A 27,124-nucleotide genomic window follows, 5' to 3' on the forward strand; every position below is an offset into this window, starting at 1 on the left:
TACAATCCATGTCAATTTGGCATTCAATCTCCTTCAAAGTAGTACCCTTCTGAACTCGCACACTTTATCCAGTGCCTTATCAATTGATGGAAGCATTCCTGGAACTCCATGGGTAGCAAGCAACTGCCTCACCACACACTTCTGGATTTCCTTGACTTTTTGAAATCTTGTTGGGGTCTCCCACAACGAAGATTAGGCCTCGGTTTCAGGGTCATTGCCATAGACCCCATGATACATCACCTGTTATGGCTGTTTTCAAAATGTTTTCATCTTCCTCAACACTATCAAGGAGATCCCATGCAGCCGAAACCCAATCTTCCTTTTTTTGAGATGACCACAATGTACTACCAAGAACTAATATAAATTAATGGAAGTGAGCAAGAATGTCATAACTTTGTGTGCATGCTCAACAGAGTTCAAGGTCAATCAATGCCAAGCAGCTTTATCCTGCATACTTTAGCTTTGTTACCATGGCAACAGATACTTTTTGATCAGACATTATAATACAAACATATATATATATATATATATATATATATATATATATATATATATATACATACAGAGAGAGAGAGAGAGAGAGAGAAAGAGAGAGCAGCTAACACTACTGAGGCTGTACCATAGATCATGAAGCTTATCTGAACCACGGTAGATGCAAGCTATAATCAAGATAATGCAAGTTATGTATGAGAGATTATATTTTAGATATCCATGCAATTAATTTCCATTATAGCTTCTTTACACAAGACATAATACAACACTAACTCCTCAAAATATTTTGAAAACCATCAAGAAATTATATGATATTAATAATTTCACTTTATGATCATGCACATCCAATGTCTTAGAATACCATACTTCAATTTTGCTTCATTGACAATTTCTGCTGTCAAGCTTTAAAAAAATCAAAGTTCTAACTGTGGAATAGATTTTAATCATCATCATCATCTACTACTACTACTACTACTACTACTACTACTACTACTACTACTACTACTACTACTATTATTATTATTATTATTATTATTATTATTATTAGGAGGAGGAGGAGGAGGAGGAGGAGGAGGAGGAGGAGGAGGAGGAGGAGGAGGAGGCTGCGGCGGCTTTCTGTAGCAGAAAAGAAATTCTTTCTGATTAATGGTTCTACCTGGTATGTTAAAGCTTCTTCTTCCTCTCAGTTTAGAATTTATTGCAGTTTACATTATTTTACTTTTTGTCAACATACATCACTCCAGTTCTACTGTTTATCATTGAATTCTAGATACTAGTGATTTTCTATCTTTCAACAGTAATTATTTTGTTGATGTGATACTTTACTTGTGACATTTATCAAAGATTAAAGAAAAAAGTAATTTAGAATTATTTGGTTACAAGTTGAAACGTTTATGTTGATATTATTATCATAAATTCTGTCTTTAATGTTAGTTACCATTATTATAGTTGCTAGTTGCTATCATCAATATTCACTCCCCAAATCACACTTCCACAATACTGGAAGCTATATGATAGCTTTTTTTCTTTCCTATTTCCTACTACACTCCAATCCCATCTGACAATAATATGGTCTTGCTACCATCTCTGATGATGTTCTAACCTACCCTCATTTAATCTATGCATGCAAATATTCAAGTATATATGATGGGTCCAAGGTTATTTTCAACTTATCCTGGCTTTTAGAAAATATAGGTTGCAAGGAAAAAAAGCCAAGAACTTTTTAAAGATGCAGAAGAGTTTGTTTGACATCAATTACCATGATTAACTGGTGATAAGCCTGACAAGAACAAGAGTAGGGATCTTCAAATTTCATCACCAATGCCTGCCAGGGCATCGTGGTCTGCTGGTAAACTTTTTTTTTTTTTTTCCATCTCCTACCATCCCAATGTAGTTGGAGGAGGAATGGTGCCTCTTACTTCTACAGCTCCCACTGTCTAGTGGAGAAAAATGTAGCTGAGGTTCAGCTTGAACTTCTGTTAGTTGATTGATGCAAGGAAGGAAATGTAAAGAAGGTTAGATTAAGCAAAGAGTTCAGTGAAATGTTTTTTGAAATGAAACACTATAGAATTTATGAAAACAGGAGAAAAGTGATTTATAGAAGAAGTAGCCATTGTTAAAGATGGAGCAGGAGAGACAAAGAAATGAAAAGTGTCAGTGGTTGTAGCAAACTGGTGGAAGAGTTTTCGCTAATCAACATTTTTTTTTCAGCTGATTCATATATATATATATATATATATATATGTTAACAACAAACAAGATGAGAACAAATGTAAATAATGCATATATATATATATACACACACACACATATATATACATATAGATATACACACACACACACATATATATACACATATATACACACACATGCACACACATATACACAAACATACATATATATATATGAGCAATATTCAAATGTGTCACATTCAGCTTCATATTGGACATGGTTGATGTATTTTCTATCCTGCAGCAAAATCCTAATTTTTGGGATGCAGTTTTAGTAGTGTTACATGTGAGTGTAATCACCATGCAACAATCAGAAAACACATTGCACTGATATGTTTGAATGTTCTAGCATTGTTGTACAAATGTTTCCTTGGTATATGTGACACTTATATATTAATGCTATAGAAGAATAAATTTTCATATCTCTATTAGTAGTTGTCTTCAAGATTTCTGTGCCTAAAAATGCCAAAAGTCTGGCATGAAATTTCTAAACTGTGTATGAATGATGTATGTGCAGAAATTTAGCAAGAAATGGAGAGTGGTGTCATCTACAGATGGAAAGTGTGTGATTAAAAATAACAATAAAGTCTAATGTAAAGATAATATGGAGGACATAACCAAGTGTTGAATTATATCAGAACTGATACAATGTGGGTTAAAAAGCTCTGTCACCACTTGCTGAAACTGAGTCGTTTGACAGCAAACACTGATACAAGAGTTAAAAGACAATAATCATAGACTAGAAGCTCGGTGAAGAACTTCTTGTGCTAGACATGGCTAGAAGTTTTACTAATATTAAGGGGAACAGCAACAATACTACATCAAAACCCTTAGAGGGAGATCACTGGTGTATAGCATAGGATAACAGATATCAAGTAGATCTGTCACAATGGAAACCACACAGGTGGAACTGAGAAGAGAAGAGAAAGCTAGTTTCTATCTGCATTGAAAGTGAGAGTGATAGATTAACTAGTTGGCAGTATCAGAAAGATTGCTCTTCTTGCAAGTGAGAGTACTATCAAGATTCAATAAGCTGAGATAGATCATGAATGAAGTAATCAATGAGGATAAGAACTGTCAAAGGAAGGGCAATTGTTCAAGAGTAACCATCAGGACCAGTTGTCTTATTGGAATGGGGAAACTGTAGAAATTGATGATTGTGTGTAACTGAGTTAATGTAATACACTGTCTTGGACAGTGGAATTCATTCAGGTAGTATTCTTCTCATCTTATAAGTTGGAAGTATGTTGTCAGATTGCACCACTGTAGTGTTCCTGTTGGAACTCTCATTGATATGTATTCCATTAACTCTGGTGTACTCAAATGTTCAGTTACATCACCCACACTCTTCCACTTGTGCATTCATGACTACTTCATTGTCACCTCTAATAATGCTTACACATATAAAGATGATACTACCTCACTTCACCTCTCAATTTTCTGCATATGGATATCATCGTTATAAAATTTAAGCACCTCACATCAAAAGAACAGTCCTCAAAACAACTCTTTAATGGGAACATAACAACCCTGTCTAAATGGACATAGCATTATACCTTCAAAAAAGAAAGAAAAAAAAAGAAATCTTTGTCTACTTGAACCGCTCTGGTCTTGGAGAATATACAATGAAAATGCTTGAAGCCTCCACAAAAACTAGATAACACAATCTCTGATGATTTTGCCTGGTGTTCTCATATTTATAACCATGAAAACTGCATCATAAAGGCTAGCTATTATCTTGAGAGCCAGAAAATACTTCAGGTTCAAACAATTGCTCTCCAAAGTTTAGATGAAAATCACAATGGAATATCACTCTCACATCTGGGGTAGTAGTGTAGCTAGATACATACATCTTAGATCACAACCAAAAGAAGCCATACAGCTGACTGACAATTTGTTTCCTATAATTTCTATCCCACAGTTGTACAATCTCCCCTCTCTCACTATTCCAACCCTACTACAATGACTTCTGCTCCCCACATTCATCTAATTACATACTTGTTCCTCCCAAAACCACCTGATACACTCCTGTCATTAACCATCCCTATCCCACCCCAAGTGAAACTATAAGCAATATAAATAACAAAGATAGTAGTTATTAGCAGCAACAGTGTTGATTACCAAGTTATCATGGAGTGCAAGTATAAATATTCTACAAAATTAGTAGAGATCTTCTTGGCAAAAGACCAGAAGGTCTCATTGTAATTTGAAAGGTGAAAGAATTTGCAGGCTGTACAATGCCCAAAGACATCCTATTTGTGATGGTCACCTTATAGGTGCTCTGATTATGGATGTACACTTCCCGTTAGTGATGGCTGATGACTTCTTCTAGGTGTTGTAGGTCTTCCCCTCTACAACGTCAGAACAAATCTGCAACCCACATAGGAATTTAGAGTTTTAACTTTTGATTGTGACAAGATTTTATACATAGGAATACTTTGCTATCCCAGTTAGATTACAAATGAAGTATATTTCCTGTATAGGAAATACTTGGAAACAGGTGAGGGTTGATGGTTGGAGAGCATCCAGCTGTAGAAAATTTGCCACAATAAATACCATCCAACCCAAATATTGTTCACATGGAAAAGTGAACTTCAAAATGAAGATAGTGATGATGATGATGAGGAAGAGAACAATCAATATAATTCCACCCAGTTAGATGATGTGAAACATCAGGTTCTACAAACATGGTTAGAATTATATATAACAAACTGTGTCAGGTAGATTGAATTTAAGCAATGAAGGTGGCAAAGTCAGTGACAGCAGTAAACAAGATTTGGGTTTAAAGATGAAGATATTCAAAGTCAATGCAAGCATCAGACATGTAGTAAAATGGAACATAAGAGTAAATCAAGTCATGAAATATGAATGAAAAACCATAACCAAATAGTTATCAATTCCAACAAATATCAATTGATATGTAACCTAATAACTACCCACAATATAATTATTCTGTTTATGTTTTACTTGTTTCAGTCATTGAACTGCAGTGATGCTAGAGTACCACCTTCAACAGATTTGTCAAACAGATCAGCCCCGTTACTTATTTTTATAAGTTTGGGACTTTTTCTATCAGTCTCTTTTTGCTGAACTGTTAAGTTATAGGGGTTTAAACAAACCAAACCACTTGGCAAATGGTGAGATGGATAAACACAAACACACATACATATACACATGAAAGGCTTCCACACAGTTTCCATACATCAAATTTATTCACAGGACATTGGTCAGCCTAAGTCTATAGTAGAAAACACTTGCCCAAGGTTCCACATGGTGGGACTGAACCTGAAACTACATTGATGCAAAGCTAGCTTCTTAACCACACAGCCATGTCTGTGCATCTGAAGTCATGCCTATCAGTATCTATATAAATATGTCTATATAAATATAGCATAAAAATAGCATACATTTGAGTGATGTAACAATGAACAGAAATAGATAATGAATCACAAAATATTTGATATTGTAAGGTAAAACAGCATGTTACAGAAATAATCAAAGATTGTCTACAAAACTACTGAATTAGTAGCACAAATGAAGGCAGGAGCTTATAATACACTAATTGAAATACAACACAGTTATAAAGTGCATAGTGAGAGAAGTGAGTTAAAAATGAAACTCGGCATGTAAGAGTAAACATAGAGAATTTAATGATAGCCAAATTACACATGCACAGCAAAAGAAAGACAGAAAATCAAAAAAACATTCACCTACACAAAACAGAACTCTGTATTTGTTAGTATATGTGTGTGTGCATTTGTTGGATATGTGGGTGTTTGTGTGTGCAAGTGTACACACACACACACACTATAAATAAGACAGATAAGAATATCTCTTTGACTTCATAACCAAAATTACTTAAAATGTTCTATAAATGACGATGGCAATGGTGATGACTTTCAAGCTATTAAAGATAAGTCTGTCTAATCACACATAGCAATGTTCTGAATGTACACAGAATTAATGTACAAAATGCTAATTGTGATATACAACATAGCAATTGTTTATATGGACGAGAGTTTATTTGTGTATTGAAATAGACTGCAAACAGTCATTGTGGAATAGGAGTAAAAAGGTTAAAACAACACATTTTAAAATTCTATTTCAAATATATACTTGTTCTTCATTTCAGTTCTGATTAAAGTTAAGACACAAATGTAAGCAACGAAAAGAGGAATCCTTTGCATTATGGGTGTGATGCATTCTTGAAAATCTCAGCGTTTTGTGAAGTCCCAAAACACAAAATCAAATTTCCTACAGAGTTCCTTGTTATAAATTCAAATGCATTTTGACCGATTTTTTTTTTTTCTTTTGAAGAAAGAAAAACATGAACAACAATAAAAACAAACACATAAAAATAACAGTTTGAGAGCTGGTGTTAGGAAGGGCATCCAGCCATAGAACCCTTGCCAAAACAGACAAATGGAGCCCAGGCAGCTCTCCAGCTGGTCAACTCCTGTCAAACCATCCAACCCATGCCAACATGAAGAACGGGTATTAAAAGATGATAATATAACACAGTATAATATGTACACACAGTTTCTTTTATTTATACTTGACATCACCCTGCCATTACACCTGCTCGCTTCAATTCTCCTTCAAATACAAGAGCCACTTTAAGCCCTTCATCTTGCAAATTGAAAGATGATCACACTAGTGCTGGTGCCATGAAAAAAAGTATCTACAGTACAATCTGTAAAGTGGTTAGCATTAGGAAGGGCAGCAAGCTGTAAAAATCATGCTGGAGCAGGATGCAGTCATCCAACTTGTCAAATTCTTGAAACAACCAACCCATGACAAGCATGGAAGATGGACATTAAATGATGGTGGTGGTGATGATAATAACAATGATGATGACGATAATAACAATGATGATGATGACTTAAATGACATTAGACTGCATAGAAATCAATTATCTTTGATGAAGAAACATTATTTTACGCCTTAGTAATATAGGGCCTCCATAGGTGAAGACTAACCATGCATCTGCCAGTGTTAGCAAATTATTGGGATCTTTTTTAAAACGGGGGCCACATTTTTCATTAATGTTTTACGTAGTGTTTTTGGTACCGAAAGACTTTCAAACTTCGTATACTTATCTATTTTGTGTTATAGAACAGAAAAATATTTTTGTATTCGAATTTATTTCATGTAAAAAATTGTCTTATTTCAATAATTTCAACCAATCACTGACGTCCACTCAGCCGATATACATTAAGTGCCGACTACATAAACAAACGATTCTTCGTTTTATTTGCTTTTTTCATTTTAAATTTGCTTTAACCCTAACCCTAACCCTAACCCTAGGGTTAGGGTTAGAGTTACGGTTAGGGTTAGGGTTAATTGTTTTAGAATCGTTTGTTTATGTAGTCGGCACTTAATGTATATCGGCTGAATGGACGTCAGTGATTGGTTGAAATTACAGAAATACGACAACTTTAACATGGAATAATTTATGGATTTCTTTTTTTTTAAGAAGACTAAGAGAAAAAGATGTTTTATATGACACATTCTACCAGTGTTCCAAGTTTCAAAGTGTTTCGTTAATGAAAAATGTGGCCCCCGTTTTAAAAAAGATCCAATTATTGTAAATAATGTCACATTACCTAAGACTGGCTCTTCGGATCTACTTGACAAAAAAATCCAGATTTATAAATACCTTGAAATTTGGAAGGTTAATGCTCACTGGGAATACATTACAATCATAACAGTTACTCAGAGACTACTGACTTTTTTGTTCTTTGGATAATTTAATTAAATAGTTATACACTCAGTAACTTTGCTAAAATTAATTGCAGAAATTTCCATGTTAATTATACACAGATGGGTTTGCTTGCAGCACATGTAAATTTTTTTCATAGAATTAAAAGAGTTTTTGAGATACTTTGAAATTAACTTATAACAGAATACTATTCCATTTTAGAGAACTATCCTAAATATCATTATCATCATCATCATCATTATTATTATTATTATTTAATGTCCACCTTTCCATGCTGGACAGGTTTTTCTGACCCATTTTAGTTACTTCTTATGACACACAATCCACATTATTCAAGAATATCAACCACAGAGTAGTAAAAAAACTTAAAATCCACTCACCTGATCTCGAAGCCGCACAGCAGCTCTATAAAAGACTGTGTCCTTAGCATTATATGTTAAGCAATTCTTTATCATAAGTTCAAAGTCTGCTTGAAATTCATCAATGGTTTTGTAAATGTGGCCATCGACTTTCTTCCTAATTGTCGAGAAATCCATGGGGTGTTCAATGTATTCCAAGTAGTCTGGGACCTAAAAAATGTTCAAGTACAAATTATTTTGAATATATTAATACTCAGGTGAATTATAGCATAAAAATAATCAAAAAATGCTTTGTGTGAGTGTGTGTGTATGTATATATATTCTTTTATTTGTTTCAGTCATTTGACTGCAGCCATGCTGGAGTACCGCCTTCAAGGATTTTAGTCAAACAAATCGACTCAGGACTTATTTTTTCAAGCATAGTACTTATTCTATCAGTCCCTTTTGCCAAACTGCTAAGTTACAGGGAGTAACCACACCAACACCGATTGTCAAATGGTGATAGAAGAACAAATACACACACACAACGGGCTTCTTTCAGTTTCCGTCTACCAAATCCACTCACAAGGCTTTGGTCAGCCTGAGACTATAGTAGAAGACACTTGCTTAAGGTGCCATGTGGTTGAGAAGCAAGCTTCATACCACACAGCCGCACCTGTGCCTAGTGGTTACGCACAGAAGTGGCTGTGTGGTACTTCTCAACCACATGGTCCCGGGTTCTGTCCCACGGCATGGTACCTTGGGCATGTGTCTTCTACTATAGCCCCAGGCCGCCCAAAGCCTTGTGAGTAAGGGATAATAGTATCCATATTTACTATCGGTATGAATTACTTGTGCTATCCCTGGGTATATGTATGCAAGCACACTATGCTATTAAGGTACAGGTAACAACAGAATAAACAAAAGTTTATCAGGAATCATATTTAAATAATCAGAAAATGGAGAAAACTTCTGATCAACAAACAAACAAATTGAATCACATCAGTTGATTATTTTTTAATACAAAGCCTGACATAACATTTCTTATGGCTGTTTCTGCTTCCAGTATTATTTGGTGCTTATAAAAGAAATTCCGGAAATAATATTCATCATCTTCATAGCACATTCGATCTAGTACATGGAGCTTCATCAGAGTGAATACAAGAGCTTAAAAAAAATTAAATGAAAGGAAGAGGAAATAGGAAAGAACAGGGCCTCAAGAAGAGGCCAGAATCATACCATCTTGCAGAATGGAGCTTGAAGTAGATGGGCAAAAGAGTGAACTAGTAGTGGCCTAGGGAAATATTTACGGGTATTTGGGTTATTTCTATATAAAGGGGGGAACCAGGGTGTTTGAATAATAGTGAAATGAAGTTAGTACTAAAATAAGAAGAATTACCAATGTCTAGAAAATATTGGTAATTCTTGTTTCATTTTAGTACTAACTTCATTTCACTACTATTCAAACACCCTGGTTCAACCTTTATATAGAAATAATCCATAAATATTTCCCTAGGCCACTGCTAGTTCACTCTTTTGCCTATCGACTTCAAGCTCCATTCTGCAAGATGGTATGATTTTAATATATTGAGCCTTCAGGCCTCTTCTCGAGGCCCTTTCTTTCCTGTTCCCTCTTCCCTTAATTTATTTTATTTTACGCTTTTATATTCATTCTGATGAAGCTCCATGTACTACATCGAATGTGCTATGAAGATGACAAATATTATTTCTGGAATTTCTTTTGTAAGCACCGACTAATAATGGAAGCAGAAACGGCCGTAAGAAATGTTATGTCATGCCTTTTATTAAAAAATAATCAACCGATGTGGTTCAATTTGTTTGTTTGTTGATCAAAAATTTTCTCCATTCTCTGATTATTTAAATTTATATATATATATTTGTGTGTCTATGTTTGTCCCCCACCATTGTTTGACAATTGATGTTGGTGTTTTAAACCCCCATAACTTAGAAGTTTGGCAAAAGAGGCCGATAGAATAAGTACTAAGCTTACAAAGAATATGTCCTGCAGTTGATTTGTTCGAATAAAGGTGGTGCTCCAGCATGGCCACAGTCAAATGACTGAAGCGAGTAAAAGAATATGTGTGTGTATGTGTGTGTGTGTGTGTGTGTGTGTGTGTGTGTGTGTGTGTATGATTTGTTAATGTGTCATTGTACTATAAAGATATGAATATATGCATAAACAAAATTATAGTCATGTGATTGAAATTTATTTTGAGAAACATATTTATATAATTTAAGTCATCTAAAATATATATGCAACAGCAAATAACCTACAACAACCAACTTTAAATATTAATGGCTAAAAAAATTATTTCACAATATTAGATATTAGTAGGATTAGTATTAATACAATCATATCTGAATTTATGACTGATATATTTTTTATCATACTCCTCTAGGAAAATCTAAGTTTTAAAAAACACATTACTTTACAGATGATGGTAATAAAGAAATGGAAAAGAATAGATTATTTGAAAGAAATTTCAATTTAAGTGACTTGACAACACTAACCTCATTTGGAGATACAGGCTCAGCAAAAATGTTTCCCACATCTTTCTCTTGAATTTGATCTAGTGCATGTCTTAAGAAAATAACAAAAGGCTGCAACTGCATTTCTGTGGCTAATTGATGTACTCTTATCTGGAAAGGAAAATATCTAAGGTGAAGCACCAGGTATGCTTTGTTTCAAATAATCATGCAACAAAAGAAAACAATAAAATAAAAGGCATGAAAATGTACTATAACTAACAAAACACAGCTACATTATAAAAATGGTTAAAAGATAATAAAGAATTATTTTCAAATAGTCTGTATGCATAATCTAGCGCACAGATTTTGATTAAAAATTCCACATTTCTATTTTAATCATGTATATTCTAAATATATCCCCTCTTATTTATCATAGTCCTCCAGGCAATCACAGAGGAGTTCAAGACAGGTTGCCCCTGGGAGCTCCTCTATGCTGATGACCTTGCCCTAATTGCGGAGTCACTATCAGAACTAGAGGAGAAGTTTCAGGTGTGGAAGCAAGGTCTAGAATTGAAGGGCCTTAGAGTCAACCCAGCTAAAACCAAAATCCTAATAAGTAGGAAGGTAGATAAAACACAAACCCCTTCAGGCAGATGGCCCTGCTCAGTATGTAGAAAAGGAGTAGGTAGTAACTCTATAAGATGTACCCGGTGCAAGCTATGGACACATAAGAGGTGCAGCAACATCAAAGGCAGGTTAACTAGCAAGTTAGTTTTTGTTTGTGGCAGATGGTCAGATGCAATAAAGACTGTAAACAAACAGGAAACAACTTCTATCTCATTCCAGGGTGAAAAACTAGAGGTAGTCGATAGCTTCCGCTATCTGGGCGACCAAGTTAGTAGTGGGGGTGGGTGCGCTGAAAGTGTAGCTGCTAGAATAAGAATAGCCTGGGCAAAGTTTAGAGAGCTCTTACCCCTGCTGGCGACAAAGGGACTCTCACTCAGAGTAAAAGGCAGACTGTATGACGCATGCGTACGAACAGCCATGCTACATGGCAGTGAAACATGGGCTGTAACTGCTGAGGACATACGTAAGCTCGCAAGGAATGAAGCCAGTATGCTCCGTTGGATGTGTAATGTCAATGTGAATACCCGTCAGAGTGTAAGTATCTTGAGAGAAAAGCTGAACATTAGAAACATCAGTTGTGGTGTGCAAGAGAGACGATTGTGCTGGTATGGACATGTGGTGAGAATGGATGAGGATAGCTGCGTGAAAAAGTGCCACACCCTAACAGTTGAGGGAACCCGTGGAAGAGGTAGGCCCATGAAGACCTGGGTTGAGGTGGTGAGGCAAGACCTTCGTACATTGGGCCTCACCATGGCGATGACTACTGACCGAGACCTTTGGAAATGTGCTGTGCGTGAGAAGACCCGGCAAGCCAAGTAAGATCGTTGCCAGTGCCCCTGGACTGGCTCTTGTGCGGGTGGCACATGAGATGCACCATTTTGAGCGTGGCTGTTGCCAGTACCGCCTGACTGGCTCCCGTAGGATTTTCGAGTGAGATCGTTGCCAGTGCCCCTGGACTGGCTTGTGCGGGTGGCACATAAAAGACACCATTTCAAGCCTGGCCGTTTTCGTGCGGGTGACACGTAAAAGCATCCACTACACTCTCTGAATGGTTGGCGTTAGGAAGGGCATCCAGCTGTAGAAACTCTGCCAAATTAGATTGGAGCCTGGTGTTGCCATCCGGTTTCACCAGTCCTCAGTCAAATCGTCCAACCCATGCTAGCATGGAAAGCGGACGTTAAACGATGATGATGATGATGATGATACAAATAATACGACGACGACGCCGTCATCATCATCATCATCATCGTTTAACGTCTGCCTTCCATGCTGGATGTTAAATAATGATGATGATAATAATGATTAAAACAGAAATGTGGAATTTTTGAAACAAAATCTATATATTTTAATAATTTACTTTTTTAATAATACAATATAAATATAATGATTTTATTCTATAAATATATTATTTTTTCTAATGCAAAAGAAATAAGCAATAGAGCTCTGATGAAGCAATAATAAATATTGAAACTAATCAGATCTCTTTTCCTGACCACACAGACAAAAATCTGTCAAACAAAAACATAATTTCTACTTTTCATAATAAGCTTAAAAGTTTACTCAAAACATATACTCATAAGTTTACCTTACATTTCAGTCTGTTTTAAAATGATTCAACAAATCTTAAAATCTCATAATTGTTCAAATTCTTCAATATTACCATCATAAGGTCATAAGGTTGTTTGCACTAATATTGACTAGCTCAACCGTAAAACAAGAGTGGTCCCTATTCTTAAAGATATACTTCTAGTCACAAAGTTTGCAACAAAATTGTTGAGAAATCATTTAGTTAGTTGACTTGTACCTCATTTTATCTTACAAGGGAAAGTAGAACTCTCAACTATTGTTTGTTCTTGCCTGAACAAGTTCTTGAGGTGCACATTAAAACATGCAGTAAACAGTATTATTTAACTCGGTTTTCAATGATAGTTCATAGTACTAAACAATTTAATAATGCTAAGTTTGATTTACAAAACAACCTACTTTTGATTTGGTTGGGGTTCTCTCCACAACCACTAACTTTATAAAAGATGTTATCTAAAGTTATAACTATTAGAAACACTAAACTAGGTTGAAAAGAATTTAATTAATCAACAAGTCTCAGTAAACAATAGTTGTAGGCTTCAGACTCTGCCAGCTACCCATGTATTTGAATGGTTTCTGAGCATTTTGACTATTTTAGTGCATTTAAATTAAATGTCGTCAAAGTATGTTTGTTATCCTGATGAATGTAAAATGGTATTATATTTAGTTTCAGTCTGTTAATAAAACCAAGTTTGATGGAGAAATGAAACAACTTCTAAAGTCAAACATATGATACACAAATATGCCCAGTAATCATGTATGTGTTGGAATTATATTGTCCTATCATAATTCACATACTCTTCATTGTTGCATATGCAGAGCCCTCCTACACATATTATTAAATAGGTATTGCAACTTCAACAACAGCAACAAAACCTAAGTGCATAATCTTAACCTACTACAAACGTCAGCAAAACATTGTTAGTCCTTTACTAACATTATTAGTAAAGTAGAAAACACCTCTTAAGGAAACAATACAAAACCCTAATTAGTGAGCTATTTTTCAGATTGCAGTGCTTATGCAATGTACAATAAACACATCTATGAGGGGGTGCTGAAAAGTACCTGGCTTTAACGGTATTGTAAAAGGCCTCATTTTACAGAACTCAGAAAAACTGAAGCACTGCTGCAATAAGTATGTGAATCTGAGAAGGGAATATAATGAATAAAATCATAATTAACTTATCTTCCTGTATTTTCATTTACCTAAAGCCAGGAACTTTTCAGCACCCCTCATAAAATCTGCAATAATGTACTACAAGAACCCATCTTCTCACTAAAAAATTTTAACCTTCATGACCTTTTCCACACTTCTACAAAACATACACAGCCTCTGTTCGTGAACAAACAATATATTAAATTTATCATGAACCATGTCAATTATGTCTCGGCACACTCTCCTATTCCTTGAGAGCAATAAATGTTGAGAGAAAAACTAAAACCTGTGAGAGGAATATTTTCCTGAATTATGAAACAGTTATTTAGAACAAAGTGAGCTGAAAATACCAAATCACAGAATAAAAGATGCAATGGGTTGTCTATTAAAATGACTTTCTGGTGCACATTCAGCAAGACTGCACCTTGCCAGATGAGATGCTTTCCAATACAAAAAAAATTCATTGTACTTTCCTACCAAACCCATCAGAATGGAGTATTGTAAATAACATTGTTTGCAGGACTAAAAAGAAAAATTTTCTTAAAAAGCTTAGAAAACTATCATCAGCTTCACATTTTACTTCTAAAGTCTTTTCTGAATTCTAGCAATAGAAAAATTCCAAACCTGTTCTCTTTTCAGCTTTTCTCGTTTCCTAATGAGTTCCACCAGCAGACGAGCTTTTTCAAGATCCTGCCGAAGCCTCTGCCAATATTTCAGTTGTGCTCGTAAAGCATTGCTTTGCTTATCATTCTTTGTCTGCAACAAAAATTGAATAAAACCAATGAAAATCAAGACTCAGAAAAAAACCAACTTAGTATATTAAAATGATCTAAAACCTACTTAGTAAATAATCATTATGATATTGTCTTTTTATCTAAAAAGGAAAATATTTGAACTTTGCTATAGTAATAAAGAGAAATCAGAAAATTTTAGATTACAATATTCAAGTGACAATCAAAGAGTCAAATTTAGGAACTTGAATATACACACACACACACAAGGAAATCTAACAGTAAAAAAAACAAAAGAGCTAAGTCATAAACTATAACGCCATAAATATGTTTCCTATCCACTAAGGGACTGTTAGGGGATAATGCTAAGTTTTATCACCATGGTAAGTAAATGAAAGATAATTTCAACATGGAGAGGGTGTTACCTAAAGTTATCTAAGGTAATATTTCCAAACAATCAGTTACTTATTCCTTGGCAGCTATGTGAACTGAGACTCAGATAATTAAGTATAGTGCTCAAATACACTGAAAAATGCTTATTATGTATATGAACTCCTTAGAAATATAACCATAACCACACAGCTATTTTACTTGCACACAATGATGTCTTAAAGAGGAATTCTTAGCTCATAAAGAAAATCAGAAAAAATAACAAGAAAATTCAAATTAGAATTATCTTCCTAGCTGTAACATTACATAATATATCAAGAATTTTTTATTATTTCTTTTTTTACACAGATATCTTTCAGGGCAATGTGCACTAAAACTTTTAATTACTCTAGTTTGATGAGCAGTTGGCACTAACCATAAAATGCTTGTAGTCCTAATAGATGGATTACATTAAAAATAAATGTCTATTTTCTCTTAGACGTTTATTTATAATAAAGCTCTTCAAACACAGTTCTATATTTATATTATTTACATTCAACAGATATTTTACATTATTTACATTTGATGGATATTTGTCCTCATCTTGTTTGTTGTTAACACAACGTTTCAGCTGATATACCCTCCAGCCTTCTTCAGGTGTCTTGAGGAAATTTTGAACCTGGGTTCTCATTCCTAAGATATCTTTTTTCGATATTATTATTATTATCATTATTATTATCATTATTATTATTATTATTATTATTATTATTATTATTATTATTATTATTATTATTGTTCAGGTCACTGCTTGGAATCAAACTCGGAATCTTGGGGTTAAGAGCGAATAATAATAATAATAATAATAATAATAATAAGGTATAAACACACACCAGAAAAGGTCACAGAAAACGAGAAAGCAACCATACTCTGGGATATGCCAATACACACAGATAGAGAAATTAAGGCCAATAGACCAGATATAGTTGTCAAAGATCATGAAGAAAAAAAATGCTTTCTAATTGATGTATCAATACCAGCAGATGACAACGTTTCTCTAAAAGAAATGGAAAAACTTTCAAAATACAAAGACCTGGAAATAGAGGTAACTCGAATGTGGAATCTAAAAACAGAAACAATTCCTATCATAGTAGGTGCCTTAGGTATAATAAAAAAAATATTCAGACAAATACATAACAAAAACACCAGGACTTACAAATATATATAACATACAGAAAATTGCACTACTGGGCACTGCACACATCCTATGCAAAACACTTTCAATACAGTAACCATAAGAGCATCACAGCAAACCACAGCACATATCCAAGGCACACAGAGCTGCGCTCGATAGTGAAGTGAAAGCACGTTATAAAAATAAAACTACTGAACAATAATAATAATAATAACAACAACAACATCGAAAAATGCCTTAGGAATGAGAACCCAGGTTCGAAATTTCCCCAAGACACCTGAAGAAGGCTGGAGGGTATATCAGCTGAAACGTTGTGTTAACAACAAACAAGATGAGGACAAATATCCATTGAATGTAAATAATGTAAATAATCTAAATAATGTTCTTCAAACACACATTAATTTATAATTTGTACATCAAGAAAATCACTCCATTCTAAAATATAAATTACTGAAAAGATATTAAATATAAATGAAAAAAATTGAATTAAGTTTTGCTTTATTGCTTAAGAGAAAATCCAATCGTAAATCATTTGCAACAGAACGGTAAAAACAATGTTGAAGTAGAAAAAAAAACATGAAAACTGAAGAAATATGGGGCCTAAAGGGAACTTTTCTTACAATTATAACAGATGGTTTTATTGACCACAAACAGACTAGTGTCAAGGATAAGTGTAGTTTATTTAGAAACAGCCTCTTGCAAGCTTTGATAAAGGTTGAGGATGGCCTAACAGTTTCTTTAAACATATGTGATGGCAGAATGCTGAAGCAAGTCAAGCAGTTAATAAGAAAGAAGGAAAATGGGAGAATTACAAGGAAAGAAAGCCATCATGGCACAGAAATACTAAGACGCAAAATGGAAGGCTAAAAACAGGTATTCCTAGGAAGAATAATGACACAGTTAAGAAGTATTCTAAAAATGTAAAGGGGACGAAAATAAGGTATAAATAATTAGACTAGAAAAAAACAGATGGTAAAAGCAAATGAAAACACCACAGGAGAAATTTCTATGTGTAAACATTCATAGAGACATAGTAACAATAGGAAAGTGATCCATTTAAGGGTTCATGAAAATTATTAATTAGATGTATTAAAAAAACTAAGGAGAGTCAACAGAGAGTCAGACAAATACTGTTAGTGTACCAGTATTCACTCAAGCTATTTCTGTTCCGAGTTCAAATCTTGCCACAGTCAACTTTGCCTTTCATCATTCCAGAATCAATAATGTAAAGTACCAATCAGGAACTGGTGTAAATTCATTTCTTGGTATTGGCTGCACTGTACTGTGAGAACATGGTAGATCACTCACAGTATTCCATTTCTCCAAGACAGCCACTTCCATCTTGTCACAGAGGATGAATGTGACCACCAAGTTCCTGACAGAGAACAGCATACGATCATGATGATGGCAGTGATGTATGTAAAAGGCAGTGAGTAGATGCAGGGGAGATTAAAAAACTAGAGTGCTAGTTTCAAAAGGATATAACCTAAGAACATAACACTTTTGCAACTATATTTCTGGACAGAGTTACTATGAGCTTCAACTGAGTTTAAATATAATTAAGTCTTTATAGAGGTTTGACAAAATATCTGTAACTTTGCTAATTTGTATATGGCATGTTAGTCTCGACCAACTGAAATCTTACAAGATCATTCAATCTAAATGGTCACTTTAATACAAGCTCTCTCAGGTGAATATTAAAAATTCTTGAAATAACAATTTTAAAATTAAGAGATATAATGAGCAGGCACTACTATAGAAGTAGTTTGAATAGAAAGGTCTCAAAGAGATGAGGGGAAAACTACTGCCATAAAACTTACTCAAAAAATTGTCATCGCTGTTACCAGCTGCTTGAAAAAAGTGTTACAATATGAAAACTGAAGTGATATCATTAAGACAGAAAGAAACCAAAGATACTATTAACTAGCTGTGATAACAGTTTAGAATGATACGAATCATGCACATATAGTTAAGGGTAACTTTAATAAACACACCAGAAAATAATTACCTTCATAAAAGGAGGAGGAGGAGTCTCTTTTTTTCTTTAGATAGCTAAAGATGGACTGCTTTACACACATGCCAAAACACATAAGAGCCGAAAAACATTTCACAACATTCAAATATCTCCAATAAATTCCAGATAAACCACCTACACCCAGATATATCTCTGCAAACAATCACTCTTTACTTGAATGGGCTATGCTGCCAAGGCAGCAAGCTGGCAGAAATGTTAGCATGCTGGGCGAAATGCTTAGTGGTATTTTGTCTGTCTTTACATTCTGAGTTCAAATTCTGCCGAGGTCAATTTTACCTTTCATTCTTTCGAGGTCGATAAATTAAGTACCAGTTGCGTACTGGAGTTGATCTAATCAACTGGCCCCTCCCCAAAAATGTGAGGCCTTGTGCCTAGAGTAAAACAGAATATTAACAAATCACCTGAGAAAACACAACTAGATCTCATAATGCAGGGAAACGGTTGCATAACCAAGTACCTGCACACCTGGAGAAACACATTGCATAGAAACAATTGTAGTGATTGAAAATAAATGTCCAACCATACTCCTTGTTGAGCCCAAATTTTTACATACATACATACATACATACATACATACATACATACATACATACACACACACACACACACACACACACACACACACACATACATACATACATACATACATACATACATACATACATATATATATATATATATATATATATATACACATGGCGAGCTGGCAGAACCATTAGCACACTGGTCAAAATGCTTATCAGCAATTAGTCTGTCCTTACACTCTGAGTTCAAATTCCAGCGAGGTCGATTTTGCCTTTTAGGATTGATAAAAATAAGTACCAGTTGAACACTGGGGTTCATGTAGTCATCTTACCCCACCCTCAAAATTGCTGGTATTGTGCCAAAATGTGAAACCAATATATATATATATATATATATAAATGCTGAAAATGTGCAGAAAATAGACTCCATCAACTGCTGGGGGGGGGGGCAAGCTAGAGGTAGTAGGTAGCTTCTGTTATCTAGATCACCAAGTTAGTAGTGGAGGTTGATGCTCCAAGAGCGTAACTGTGAGAATAAGATTAGGCTGGGCAAAGTTTAGAAAGCTCCTACTCCTGCTAGCAACAAAAGACCTATCTCTCAGGGTGAAAGGTAGATTGTATGATGCTTGTGTGTGAACAGCCATGCTACATGGCAGTGAAACAATGGGCTGTGACAGCCAAGGACATGCATAGACTTGAAAGAAATGAAGCCAGTATGCTTTGCTGGATGTGCAGTGTCAGTGTGCATGTTTGACAGAGTGTAAGCATCTTGAGAGAAAGTTAAGCATAAGAGGCATCAGATGTGGTGTGCAAGAGAGATGGCTATGCATATGGACAAAGACAGCTGTGTAAAGAAGTGTCAATCTCTAACTGTGGAAGGAACCTGTGGTAGAGGCAGACCCAAGAAGACATTAGACGAGGTAGTGAAGCATGATCTCCAAACTTTGAGCCTCACAGAGGCAATGACTAGTGACCAAGACCTCTGGCAATATGCTGTGCTTGAAAAGAGCTGTCAAACCAAGTGAATTTGTAGTTGTAACTGATGCTGGTGTCATGTAACTGGCATCTGTGCTAGTGGCATGTAAAGAGCCCTTTCGAGTGTCGGGCCTGAGAGCTGGGTTCCTTTCGAGTGTTGGACATCATGGAGGCAAAGTGGTTGAGTTCCTTTTAAGTGTTGGGAGGCAATGACCAAGACCTTTGGAATTATATTGTACTTGAGAAGAAGACCCATCAAGCCATGCAAAATCACAGTTGTGGTAGATACCAGTGCCATGCTGGTGGCATGCAAAAGTATCCATTACACTCTCGGAGTGGTTGGCATTAGAAAGGGCATCCAGCCACAGAAACCATGTCAAATCAGATAGGAGTCTGATGCAGCCTTCCAGCTTGCCAGCCCTGGTCAAACCATCCAACCCATGCCAGCACGGACAACAGACGTTATATAATGATAATATGTATGTATATGCATGCATATATATATATATATATATATATATATATACATACACATTGTGTGCGTGTGTGTAATAAATAAAATGGAGGAAATAGAAAGAGAACTGAAAAAAAAAGCTGACAATGCTTTTCAATAAAATTAGAACCAGTAAAATAAATACTGGGATTCGTACAACTAAAAACACTTCAATATAACGGCTTAGCATGCTCACAGTTTAAATACTGATTTAGGAAATAATTAAATTATTGTGTGTATGTGTGGGCAAGCATAGACAGACAGATAAGACCTTTGCTTCACAACTAGATGGTTGGAAGTCCAATCTTACAGCATGGGACCTCAAATAAGTTTCTTGTACAGTTGCCTTGTGAGTGAAAGCTAGTAGGAAAAGTTAGGAAATTATGTGTGTGTGTGTCCATGTCCACATATGTACGTAAATACATACATACACATGGACAGACACACATGCACAGATATGTATGCTTATGTTAACTGGGGTAACAAGTTACAACCTTTTATGCTTAAGCAGATACATTAATGTAATGGTATTGGAGTCAATATTATCAACAAAAGCCCTTGGAAACAGAATCCCAGTACAACAGAACTGAAATTAATATAACCAGTAAAAGAGCATGCACACACACACACACGCACACACATGCACACAAGGAATGGAGACATGAGCTCTACAAAATGAAAAGTAGAATATTACTTCACCTGTTACTTATGTTTTTAATTATGTCACAGCCTAAATTTTATTTTGATTTCAGAGATGTATCAAAACAAATTGCAAAGAAACATTAAGGAAGGGAAACAAAACAGTATTGGAGACTGTTGACAGGTATGCTAGTGACCTCATAAATATTGAAATATATGAAATCTTGCATCTGTTTATAAGACGAGAAGGGGAGGGCAAGAACAGAAAAACAGGAAGGATGAAAGGTTAAAAAAGATATGGACTATGAGGGGCACCCAGAGTGACTGAACAACATAGAGAAAGAAGACAAAAGAGGAAACACCAAATCACATGCTGCTGGTGGGAGAGAAGATAGCTAAGAATAATGTAACTGACAGAATGAGAACAGATGCTGCTACAATTAGAAAAAGAGAAACAAAAATGCTGAAGTGCTAAATGAGAAAGATAAAAGTTGGGGAGCAATGAGCCATATACACTGTACATGGTGACCAATTAGAAAGTATAGTACATTTCATGTGACCAATACACAAAAGAAAACATTTCTTATGCATTTTTTTATTATTATTGCTGATGAGATAACGAATAATGAAATAATACAATACACATAAACCTTGGATGGACTAATAAAACAACCAAACTATATAATACTGACAATGTAAAAGTGCAAGTCCTGAACATAAAGACTATGTTCTAAAGCTAAGATGCTCTGACTCTAAGCTTTAATATATACAGTCTAAAGACATCTCTACCCAGCAAAATTGTATGTCATCTTAATTCTATCATCATATAGTTAGCAGCACCTTAAAATTAACTGCCATATAAATGATTAAAAAAATGTCCTAATTAAAGTTTATCTTATAAAATACCATAAGTACATTTTAAAATAATTAATGCTTACAGCATTTGATGTAAACTTTCGTTATAAATAATAGAAGAGGACAAAATTTGTTGATGGCAACTACAACTGTCATCTTTCTGAGGAGCAATAAAACACATACCAATCAAATACTAGTATCTAATTAATTGATAATACTCGTCTCTAAAATGTGTGGCCTTGTGACAGTGATAGAAACATTTTATTAATAAGTATTCTCTGAAATAACTCATTTCACATAACCTTTCTATACAGAGTCAAAGATTTTTTGATGAATCACTGTTACATTACACTGTTCGGTGAAATTACTATGATGAAATAAAATCAAGTCGGCTTCAACCACTAGGTAGACTTTTACAAAGGCATTTTTACTTAACTGGGGCCACTTAAATGTTCTACTTGTGATTCAAAGGTATCAAGTTAATATTCATTGTAATTAATACAATCTATGAAGTTCAGACTGAATGAAGCTTTTTTTTTTTTTCTTCTTTTTATTTCTGAGAAGCCAAAAGGCAGAAATATATCCCAAAATACAGTGGAAGCTGACCAGATTCTAAATTATTGCTGTAACAAATATCTGAAGATCTTCTGATAAACAAGATAGGTTTTGATATTTTAAATGGAATGGTCTAATGCATCCAATAAAGGCTAAGACAGTGGCACACCCATCAAATATAGAGGATGTAATAGAGATTATAATGAACAGCAAATGACAAGAATGAAAGGAAAAATTTTAATGGAAGTATATTTGATTCACGCGAGAAGTAGATACTTTAGGAAAACCACAAAAGGAAGCTGAAGATTGCAAACTTCCTTTTTGTGACAATTACTTCTGCAGATAAAAAGAAAGAAATCAAAAAACACCTTCCCAGATAAATGATCTTGGGTGTAAAAAAGAGATTTCTGTCATTATCTATCAAAAGAACAGGAAGCATACGTCTAAATAAACAGCCAGTATAAATAGACAAGATTACTGAAGCAAGTAAATTTTCTTGCCAGAATCTGGTAAAATATCAAGAACAAATCTTAAAAAATCAAACTCAAATGGTTTTGAAGCATCTCTAGACAGCTCCAGTGAGGCAGAGTCTTTCAGTGATGTGGTGATATAAGTTAAATTAAAGAAACTTCCATAGATAGAACTAAGCAATAACTAGCATTAACTGAGATCTCAAGTAAAGGTTATCATTTAACATGTACTGTAAGTAATAAATGATATCATAAACCTACACTATCTTCATACAGTTTAGACAAAAATCTACACCAATCCCTATTACAATGTTATCAGACATGTACTTGATAAGAAAAGAGTACTATAATTCAAAACAGCCAATTCAAAATATGTGGTTGATAAATACTTAAGTGTCAAGAAAGATTAAAATGAAAGTATTCTAAAAGATTTTTGCAAAACAAACTAAAAATGATATGCCGTACCTAAAGCAAAAGAATTTGCATTGTATGCTAAAATATTTGGGGGATTAAAATAATCTTATTCCATGTGCCAAAGCACACAGGCAAAAATCTGCCAGCTCTTTCAAATGTTATGCGTCTATCAGATTATATCACTATTCCAAACTCATCATAGCTGGTATTTAAAAAGTTATTCTGCTATAACCATAACCCCAAGTAGAGATAGACAATGAGATAATGGCTAGAGAACCAAAATTCAAAGACAAATTTGCTAATATGCCAATATTGTACAAGATCTCTGACTATCATTTAGAAACTTCAGTTTTCTTATATCATGCAGCAGCATCAATGGCTAACAGATTTTTCTTTTTCTTTTTAAGATAAATTTTCTCAGCATGTACCTTCATTTTCTAATTTAAAACTTCTGAATATACGCATGTACATGCCTGTGCACAAGAACATCATCTACTTTTTTAGTGTCAGCATTTTGAGATCAAACATCTGTCTTTCTCAGTCTTTTTCTTCCACTTGGATCACTTAACACCTTCATAACCCAACAACCACCCTCTACATGTCCATACCAATGCAGTCTTCTCTCTTGTACACTACAACGAATTTCCCTTACACCCAAATTTTCTCTGAATTCAATTGTGCTCTATTATATATTCAAACTAACATTACACACCCAGTGGAACATATTCACCTCATTTCTTTACAAACAGTGTTTCACTACCATGAAATATGCTTCACATACAAGCATCATATAATGTACTTCACTTGGAGAATGAATCTCCTTGTTGCCAACAGAAATAACAGTTCCCATAACTTTCTTTATTCTGGGATCACCTAGGTAACAGAAGCAGTCCTTTTCTCAGGAAATTTAAAGGCATTTCAAGAAAGTTAGATGGTCTAACTGCTAACAACTCCCAAACATTAGCTATATATAAAGTTATCCTGTCAACCTGTTCTTGATTCCACTAAGTTTTTGGTACTCCAATAGTTTATACTGGGTACACCACATGGAATGGTTACATATTCCTTCTCTGCATGTCAAGCATGGCAACTTCCCAAATGGTAGAAGAATCCTGTTTTTCTTTCCTACTAACTACAATATTTACTTTTGCTAGATTTAATTTGAGGACTATTTTTTATTCTAAGACTCTGCTTTCATATTTGGAATTTCTTCTCTATTTCTTCGACAGGTTCAGCTATGAGAAATAGGTCATTAGCATAGAGACATTCCAAAGACAAATAGTCTTAAACTCTCTTTTTTTTACCTGGAAAACTATAACAAACAGGTAAGGCTGTGAAGCTAACCCTGATGGACATCTACTTGCACACTAAATTCTTTGCTAAATTCATTGCTAACCATCACATAGCTCTTACAAGCCTTTCAGATATATTTAGCTTTCTTGTCAACCACTAGACTAGAGTTTGGTGTCCTCAGAGGCCTTCTTTATATATATACTTAAGTACAGTGGCTTCTGCTTAACTAAGAACTTCCAAGTTATCTCACTAAGAAGAGTGTATCCAGAGAATCACAACCTAACACAAACCTAAACTGCAGATCTTTAAGTTGATTTCTTTCCTAATTAGTTATGCATATAACTCTTTCTGTTACATTCATAACATGATTCACCAGTTTCATGCCATTAAATGAAGAGCATCTCCTTTGCATTTATAACAGTTCACCAATCTGCCAGTCATAGAGGTATGACACTGCTCTATATTGGTTTCAAATTTAAGCACAAGGCCAGCAATTTTAGGGGAGGGGTAAATCAATTACATCAATCCCAGTGCTCAGCTGGTACTTATCTTATCAACCAAGAAAAGCAAGGTTGACCATGGTGGAATCTGAACTCAGAACGTAATGATGGATGAAATGCCACTAAGTATTTTTCCCTAAAAGAAAAGGGAATTTGATGGTGAGTGAGTTGTTTAATGTCAGTTTTCTTTATCTGAGAAGAAAAGCAACAATGTGCTCATTTGATGACAGTCGAAGGGTTCTTGCACATAACTGGAGGTTCACACTTAGCTAACATGTGACTATTGTGATTTTGATATTACACTTCCTATTCCCAACTACTTTGCAACATTAATTGGGTGCATTTTATCATGTCTCTAGTACTAGACAAACTATTTGACATGACTTGAAGACATCCCTCTACACAAACAGTTTTAATTTAGAGTTTCTGTTGGACATGTTTCATTGCTCACCTTCAATAGATTTTTTTAAACAAGTGCAACTCTTGTTTAAGACATGTATGATTAAAAATACAGCTGTAATATTTCCGAACACCAAATAACTGCATTTTCTAAATATATGTAACACTACATTTTAGCAGAAGAATATAAGTCACAAGTGATGCATAAGGGCATTGTTGTTGCAAAGCCTCAACTGTTGTTTGTATATTAGGTATTGAGTTTGTTCTTTGTGTAACTATAGTTCTAAATGTATTCCTATGATTATCATCAAAATTACAAGCAATAACCATAGAATAGTATTCAATGGCTTCAATACAACATACCTCAAAAAATAGCTGCTTCCCACTTATAAAAATATCAAAGCAATGCCCAGTTGTTTTGTTTTGTTCTTTTTGCATGTGTGTGTGTGCACGTGCGCATGCACACACACACACACACACACACACACACACACACACACACACAACTAATAAACTTAGACACAAATGGAAATTATAAGAGTAGAAAGCCAAGAAAAAACAGCCAGCACTCTGAGGAATGAGAGAGGCTTTCAGAGATTATAATAAAATTTTGTCTTACTTGTTCCTTATTCCGAGTCATATGATTGGACTGAAGTCTTCGCAGAAGTGGAACACCATTCCTAGATTGACGTTTTAAAGTCCAATAACTTAAGAGTCGTGCCAAAAACTGCTGCTTCTTTTGTAAAGTAATTATGCCAGAAATTTTGGTTATTCTAAATTAAATAAAAAATAAACAAAAAAAAATTAAAATTGATTAAATCGCCAACCTGAGAGTAAAGAAACTGTTAATAGTTTAAGAAAAATAGAAAAGAAAATTTTTTTAATTGAAATGTCTCTATGGAAGAAGGATTAAAACTTCAGTATATTGAAATAAAACACATTTGAAAGTGTAACCAACTGGATAAATGTAGATGCTTCCTATATCTAAAAATACAACATATATTCATATACACAATAAAATGCCCATATAAACACAGAGTTTCTGAAAAATAGTTTTAAGAGACAATTCATGTACTAGGTATTCTTTATTTCATGCTATATTATATTATATTATTATTAAGGTGGTGAGCTAGCAGAATTGTTAGCACATCAGGCAAAATGCTAAGCAGCATTTCGTCTGTCTTTATGTTCTGAGTTCAAATTCCACCAAGGTCAACTTTCATCCCTCAGGGTCGATAAATTAAGCACCAGTGGAACATTGGAGTCGATGTAATTGACTAGTCACCTCCCACCAAATTTCAGGCCTTATATCTTTAGTAGAAAGGATTATTATTATTCAGTAGTTTATTTTTATCACATGCTTTCACTGCACTACCGAGCGCAGCTCTGCATGCCTTGGGTATGTGCTATGGTTTGTCTTAGTGCTGTTATTTTCATTGTATTGAAAGTGCTTTATGTAGGAGGTGTGCAGTGCCTAATAGTGCTATTTTATGTATGTTATATATAGCCGTAAGTCCTGGTGTTTTGTTATGTATTTGCCT

The 27,124-nt window shown here is 34.6% G+C and overlaps 1 protein-coding gene across 1 annotated transcript in view; it reads right to left on the bottom strand.

The window, feature by feature from the left end:
* The window catches only part of LOC106883885 (peregrin), a 103,887-nt gene that overhangs the window by 38,622 nt on the left and 38,141 nt on the right, over nt 1–27,124 (bottom strand). Inside the window, exons 4-7 of the mRNA XM_014935024.3 lie at nt 26,203–26,356; nt 14,764–14,895; nt 10,815–10,943; nt 8,325–8,513 (exon numbers count right to left, since the gene is read on the bottom strand). Coding sequence (XP_014790510.1) covers nt 8,325–8,513; nt 10,815–10,943; nt 14,764–14,895; nt 26,203–26,356 — 604 coding nt within the window. The remainder of the gene's footprint in view (nt 1–8,324; nt 8,514–10,814; nt 10,944–14,763; nt 14,896–26,202; nt 26,357–27,124) is intronic.

This window comes from Octopus bimaculoides, chromosome 1 (genome assembly GCF_046866305.1).
Source record: "Octopus bimaculoides isolate indiv1 chromosome 1, ASM4686630v1, whole genome shotgun sequence".
Classification (NCBI taxonomy): Eukaryota; Metazoa; Mollusca; class Cephalopoda; order Octopoda; family Octopodidae; genus Octopus; species Octopus bimaculoides.